This window comes from Dama dama, chromosome 12 (genome assembly GCF_033118175.1).
Source record: "Dama dama isolate Ldn47 chromosome 12, ASM3311817v1, whole genome shotgun sequence".
Lineage (NCBI taxonomy): Eukaryota > Metazoa > Chordata > Mammalia > Artiodactyla > Cervidae > Dama > Dama dama.
In genome coordinates, this window is record NC_083692.1 from 47499880 (window position 1) to 47507304 (window position 7425).

The following is a 7425-nucleotide window of genomic DNA, read 5'->3' on the forward strand; positions in this document are numbered from 1 at the left end:
GTAAATTGTGGCAGTGGGTCTGGTAAGACCTTTACAACCTTGAGATATCCTTTTGATTTACTGTAATAACCAATTGAAAAAGTATAACTCCCTTGCTAAGACTAGCAAGGGTACACTCTCTGTCCCCCTTCTGATGTCTGTCAGAAGCTTTCTCTGTCCCTTTTTATACTTTAATAAAACTCTGCTACACAAAAGCTCTTGAGTGATCAAGCCTCGTCCCTGGTCCCGATGCTACATCTTCTCCGGACATCACGAATCCAACATTGTTCACTGTAAGCTATCAGTCCCCTGGGACCTGCACAGCCTTGCATTCACAACTCCAAAGCAGTGACTTGGTCACCTTCACTTAGGGAGGCCTACATTCTGCCATCACCTTCCACATGGCCGGGAGCCTGGCTGTGAGTACAGAAGAGATCAGGATTGAGCCCACGCCCCATGGCACCATGGGGTGGGCAAGAAGGCAGGTGTTCCCGCCCTAGTCTGGTAGCACCATAGTACATTCTATGTGCCACCAGCAGGGACCTCCTGCCGCCACCACCCAGGAATCAAGGGCACTCCAGCATGGAGGTTTGTAAACTGGGGGTTGCACACTCATCATGAGTTGTAGTGAGTCCATGGAAAGAGACTGGCTTTCTGATCCCTACCCATAGCCATGCATCTTCATTTTGCACTGAGCCCCACAAATCATGTGGTCAGCCCTGGTGACAGTAATAAATTATAACTCACTGAGTAAAATAGGAATCTGTGAATCAAACCAACACATCACTTCTGCAGTATTCCTACCAAAAAGGTATAACCTGAAGCTATTTAATCATACAGAAGCATTAAACAAATTCAAATTAAGGGATATTTTACAAAAAAAACCAACATTCTTTGAAAATTTCAAGGTCATAAAAGGCAATGACTAAGAAGCCTGGTAGGCTACAGTCCATGGGGTCGCAAAGAGTCGGACACGACTGAGCAACTTCACTTTCACTTTCAAGGAACAAGAATAAATAAAACCAAGGAACCATGAACTAAATTCAAATGTGACCCTAAATTAGATCCCAGTTCAGAAAAATATTTTTGTCTTGTTCTAAAGGACATTAATAGGACTTAGTAGAATCTGAATGAAATCTGATATTAGATAATAATATCCTATCAATCTTAACTTCCTGATCTTGATTATTACACTATAATAATAAATGAGAACATCCCTGTTTTTAGGAGTTGCACACTGAAATATTTAGAGCTTATGGGAATCACATGGGCAATTTATTCTTTTGTCAAAGGGTTTAGAAAAACAATAATGTTTGTGTGTGCATAATATGTAAGCACATATATACAGAGAGAGATTAAAGCAAATGTGGATAAATGTTAACATCTGTGGAACCTGGATAACAAGTATATGAATTTTTTTAATATTATTTTTGTACTTTTTAAGTCTGAAGTTACTTCAAATCAATAGCTAAAAAAATTTTTAAATTCTCTTCAGAAAATCCCATAGGATCAAGTCAAGTGGCCCCCTTGAAAATCTATCATCGTCTTGGCTTTCCCTCCTTAACTTTCTTGTTCTCCTTATCTCGCCCTGCTGACCTTGGAGTCAGAATAACGGATTTGTGATGAGACTGCAGAACCACCAGCTGCTGTTACCCGCAAGGCCCTGATGGGACTCCTTTCACTGAGGCACTGGTGAGGAGGTCACTGACATGGACATCCTTTATGAGATGAGACTGACAGAAGATGCTGCAACAGGACTCCCAAGTTAGAAACAAAAGAATTTCCAGGTGGCAAAGGTCTGATGGCAAGTCATAACTGCTAAAATGGGAAGCCAGGCTGGAGCATACCCAGGGTGTCTTGACTTGATAGCATACAGGGTTCTATGCCAACAGCATAAAAGGTCACCATATTCTGAAGGAAAAGATAGAAGGGTGTTATTGTTTTGCGGAAAGAAAGGGGTGTTTCTTGACTCACATATTTTTAAAAGAAAATTAAGAACTAGTGAGCAGAAGGCTGTTGGTTTTCACACTGGGAATCAAGATCTTTTACATTTCCTGATTTAAGTCAATTCTGTAAATTTAAACCCAACAATTAAAGAAGCTGTGTTTACCTGAGGAAGGATTCCTCAATGCCACAAGAATCTACCATAAACTTTCCTCTGCTCCTACCAAGAGACCCAAGGCCTTTAACCAGGACAAAATTCAGATCCTGTTGACTGCATGATCTGAGGCTGGTACAAGGAAGCTCTAAATTGACCATGGTCCCTCAGTTTAGAGTGCAGGGTCCTTGGGGTGGGATAAGATAAATGCAGGTTTAGCCCAAATTTGTTTTACAGGAACCCGTTGTCATTCCTCCCCAAACTGAGGTCCATGGATAGGATATATAATATGTATACACACATATTCACACATATATATACACACTCAGTAGCCGGCAGGGACCGCACATTGATCTTACAGGAAGACCCATGCCTTAGTCTATTCAGACTGCTATTAATAAATTCCACTAAATAAGTGGTTTAAACACAGGTATTTTTTTCTCACAGTTTTGAAGGCTGAGGTGTACAAGATCAAGGGGCTGGCAGAGGCAGATTCAGTATATGATGAAGCCTCTTTTCCTGATTTGCAGACAGCCATCTTCTTGCTATATCCTTACACGGGCAAGAGAGAGAGCACGTCTCTGGTATCTTTTCTTTAAGGGCACTAATCCCATTGATGCTTTTAAACATAGGTGGCTCTGATGCTAAAGAATTTGCCTATAGTGCAGGAGACCTGGGTTTGATTCCTGGGTTGGGAAGATCCCCTGGAGAAGGAAATGGCCACTCACTGCAGTATTCCTGCCTGAAGAATTCCGTGGACAGAGGAGCCTGACAGCTACATTCCATGGGGTCACCAAGAATTGGACAGGACTAAGTGACTAACACTACTATTAATCCCATTGATAAGGGCTCCACCCTCAGGACCTAATTACCTCCCAAATGCCCCACCTCCAAATACCCAAACAAGGGGATTAGGGCTTCCCCCCATATAAAAGGAGGGATGCATTCAGTCCATACTACATCATTATTGTATAAAGAACCAACTGAAAGCCCCTGAATCTGCTTTCCCTGACTATGACAGCAAATTGGAAGCAATTCATGCAAAGAATTGCAGACATTAACGCCACCTTCAAATATAGGAAGGATATAGGGGTGGGGCATCTCCAGGTTGCCATTCAATTCAGTTCTTTGGGCCTTGCAAAGACTAAACAGACGTTTTACAGATGGATGGTGATGGTGGTCACACAACAATGTGAATATACTTAATGCCACTGAAATGTACTTAAAAATCATAAAAATACTAAATTTTATGTTATGTATATTCTATACCACACACATGTACTGGACAAATTATGGAAGAAAACAATGGACTAGCCCAACTGCAGCTGCTACTCTGGAAGCAGTGGGGTTTTTTTCCCCCTCTCTGACAGTGTTTATTTTTTTTTATTTATTTGGCTGCACGGGGTATTCACTGCTATGCACAGGCTTACTCTGGTTACAATAGCAGGGCCTTCTCGTTGCAGTGGCCTCTCATTGCAGAGCACAGCCTCCAGTAGTTGTGGCATGTAGGCTTTAGTTGTCCTGTGGCACATGTAATCTTTCCAGACCAGGGATCAAACCCATGTCCCCTGCGTTGGCAGGTACATTCTTAACCACTGGATCACCAGGGAAGTCCTCTCTGACATTTTATTGAGATATAATCTCACACAATAAAGTTATAAAGTGTGCACTTCAGTGGTTTTTAACATATTCACAAACCTGTCACTGAACACCACTATCTAGTTCCAAAACATCTTCATTATCCTAAAAAGTAACACTATATCCATTAGCAGTCACTCCCTATACCTTCCTCCCCTTAATCACTGGGAAATATTTAATACTAATCCACTTTGTCTCTATGCATTTACCTATCCTGGACATATGCTATAAATAGAATTATACAATATGTGGCATTTTGCGCTCAATCAAGGAATATTCCATTGCGTGGATATACCACAATATAGTTATACGTTCACTGGCTGAGACATTTGGATTATTCCACTTTGGGGCTATTATAATAATGATGCTACGAGCACTCATTTACAAATGTTTATGCAGACAAGTTTTCACTACTCTGGGATATTCATCCACAAGCAGAATTGCTGGGTCAAATGGTAACACTATATGTTCTTTTTGAGGAACTTCCAAACTTCCACAACTGCCAAACTTGTTTTATATCCTCACCAGCAATATTCGAGGATTTCAACTTCTCCACATTCCCATCAACACTTACTACTTCCTCTCTCCTTAACGGCAGTCATCCTAGTGTATGTGAAGTGGCATCTCACTATAGCTTCGATTTGAATGGCTGTAGTACCTTTACTACACTCCACTCCAGTACTCTTGCCTGGAAAATCCCACGGATGGAGGAGCCTGGTAGGCTGCGGTCCATTGGGTCGCTAAGAGTCGGACGCGACTGAGCAACTTCACTTTCACTTTTCACTTTCACACACTGGAGAAGGAAATGGCAATCCACTTCAGTGTTTTTGCCTGGAGAATCCCAGGGACGGGGGAGCCTGGTGGGCTGCTGTTTATGGGATCACACAGAGTCGGACACGACTGAAGTGACTTAGCAGCAGCAGCAGCAGTACCTTTACTGGGGGAAAAAAAAAAATCAACTCATTCTCTGACAGTTGGTATGTGACTATCAAACAGACAGGTGCATCCTTCTCAAAATGATCAAAAGTAGTGACTTAGCAGCAGCAGCAGCAGTTCAACTTCACCCCTCTCTCTCTTAATCCTATTACTTACACTGATCTCATCATAGATAGTTTATATTAAGTTATAATTAATTTTTCAAAAAAAAAATGAGTTGATTTACAGTATTTTGTACATGTGTTACATTTAAGCTCTCACTGAAAATATAAAATTAAATCAGTTCTCAGCAATTTCCAAAAGACCCTTTAACTATATGAATAGCTTCATAATAAATTAACTCTTCCATGATCGTGATTATTAATGCAAATTTGCTTAGTGAGTTAAGTAAACAGATCTGTGTAATGTTTGCCACCCTATGTGACACCATCTACCGTCTCAAAAACCTCTATTTATTTAATTTGAGCCATCCTGATTCTCAATTTACACCTCCATTCTGCCTGGGATGAGAAAGCCAGGAATTGAAAGAGTGCTGAAGTATATTAAAGTAGGCTAACTGTAGGCTAATTGAGGGGCATTCTGCATGAGGTAGGTAACTTGGTTAACTTTATTTACAAACACAACTGTAAACACAATTCCCAGCTAGTTTATATACTCTAGACTGCCAATGTATAGGCTGCATTCCCAGAAAAATATGCCTCAACTAAGAAATAAAATAGTCCTTAATACATTCATTTTTGCTTAAAAGGAAACAAACTCATAGATCCTGGTGAAAAGACACAGAATGACAAAAAGTAAAGTAAACATTAAAATTGACAGTGCTACTTTTAAAGCTAATTTAAAATCACTTATCAATAATGTATTTACATTTAAAGTATAATTGATAACTTTTTACTAGATTATTTATAGTGAATAACTTTTTACTAGATTATTTATACTCAACATATAATTTCAATGAAATTTTACGCAATTACAGTTCAACTCCATGTAGTATCAACTTTTCTTCTCTTCTGAGTCTTGTACCAATTTCATCTTTTCTTTTAACTCCTTCTGATCTCTGGAATACTGTTCAAATATTGGTTGATAAATATATATTCCTCCAGCAATTCCAAGGAGGCTAGCAAAAAGCAGTTGTGGAAAAGTCAATCTTCCAAACATTTTTTCATCAAACACTTCACAGCACAAGGATGGTTCTAAAAAAACAAACTCCACATCCAGGAACTCTCTTCAGGTCTGTATACAAAGAAAATGGGAAGTAAAGCAGTAACTCAGCACAATATCCTTTATAAAGACTTCATGCCACAACTTTGCTCCTACAGAAACAGTAGTTTTCTCATAATATGTAAATATGCTTTCTGATGTAACTAAAATAAAGAATATAGATACAAAGCGAATATGAGAAATGAGGGTTAGGGGATGGTGTAAGATAAAGCTAAACGCCATTATAGAATGTTTTCTGAGGTTTTAAAGTGATACTTCACTAAATGGCAGAAGTGTGGAAAAAATAGAGGAACATGCTTTTTATGCCTTTAAAGGTATACAAAACTATTAAAAGAAACAGCCGTCCACAAAAGTTAAATGTGATTGCCAATCTCATCTGAGAGGGGAGAGATTTGTTACTTTTCATTATTAGTTCTTCTTTACTATTTCATGACAATATATGTGATTAAAAACAATTTTTAAAAACTAAAAGATTTTCTAGTTCCTTTGATGCTATAGTAGATACAAACTGACATCACCTCTAAGTCATCTACCATCCATTTTTGACAAAAAATAAAATAGGGATTTCACTGGTTTTACTTTTAACAACTGAAGAGTTAAGACTCTAGAACTTCTCAGAAAATTATATTCTTTGCAATAGTCTATAGTGTGATAAGTTCTATGGTTCGGAGGTACTAAGTACATATTTATAAACAGGTAAAACAGAGCGAATCATTTTTATGTTTTCTTTATTATAACAATATTTCATTTTTTTTAAATAAAAAAAATTATTTAATAGCCTGTCACATAAGCAGTAAAACTAAATACCTGTTATTACATCACTGTTTAAATTCAACCTATAACAATATTTCACAGCCTCCTAAGCCAGTCCCCGAGGTCACAAAACTCAACACTGGCGGAGTAACTAGTAGCTGCTTCTTAATATATCGGTAAAATCGTAATTTACGATTTTTCTGGGGGAAAAAGTCTTTTTTCCTCCTGGACTCTACACTTAACTAGATAAATGAGAACTTCACCAAGCTTGGTTCGATGACTACTGGGTGTAAGAAAAGGAGACATTTGCAAGTCAGCTCCTTGTAAAACGCACAATTAAACCACAAGTAAATTCGGGAAGGTTCCCCTTCCGCTGCTAGTTCGCTAAACGACACTGACCAAGTCCTTTAACCTTTGGGGGGGGCCTCATTTTCCACATCTGTACAGGAGGCTAAATTACCCTTATCCCGCCTACGTCGCTCAACAAATAGTCACTGTAAGATCACCCAAAGCATGCAACGTTACACCAACACTTCCGTTTGTAATTATCAGTGCTATCATTACCACTCACACACCGTTCTGCTTCAGCTCCCCGCCGCCTCCAGGCTGCACCCGCAGAGGTGAGATCCAGTTCCTTTCAGAAGTTTCCGCACCCCGGCCGCAGAGACCACGAAACCAAAGGAAGGGAACAATGCCTCGAGAAAGAAATGTAGCAGGGAAACCGCGGACCAGTCCTCGGCGAAGACGTACACGCGTTGCCGAACGAGCAATAGTGGGCCGCGGGGACCACCGTCGGGGGT

The 7425-nt window shown here is 39.6% G+C and overlaps 1 protein-coding gene across 3 annotated transcripts; it reads right to left on the reverse strand.

The window, feature by feature from the left end:
• Positions 1-548: 548 nt before the first annotated feature.
• Positions 549-7415, reverse strand: PIGBOS1 (PIGB opposite strand 1). Of its 3 annotated transcripts, XR_009695114.1 has the most exons (4): positions 7201-7412; positions 5626-5884; positions 4374-4652; positions 549-1890 (listed from the first exon to the last, which is right to left on the reverse strand). XR_009695114.1 is itself a non-coding variant. In XM_061157207.1 (2 exons), the coding sequence occupies exon 2, from the start codon at positions 5807-5809 to the stop codon at positions 5645-5647; it is 165 nt and encodes a 54-aa protein (XP_061013190.1). In that variant the 5' UTR covers positions 5810-5884; positions 7197-7415; the 3' UTR covers positions 5241-5644. The 3 variants fall into 3 exon arrangements, 2 of the variants coding, with proteins under 2 accessions (XP_061013190.1, XP_061013189.1); XM_061157207.1 differs by lacking the exons at positions 549-1890; positions 4374-4652 and having other exon boundaries at positions 5241-5884; positions 7197-7415; XM_061157206.1 differs by lacking the exons at positions 549-1890; positions 4374-4652 and having other exon boundaries at positions 5241-5884; positions 7201-7408.
• Between the last annotated feature and the right edge of the window lie 10 nt (positions 7416-7425).

Bases quoted from the DNA above. Each gene is read 5' to 3' on its own strand.
- PIGBOS1 (XM_061157207.1), bottom strand. From the start codon at position 5,809: ATGTTTGGAAGATTGACTTTTCCACAACTGCTTTTTGCTAGCCTCCTT.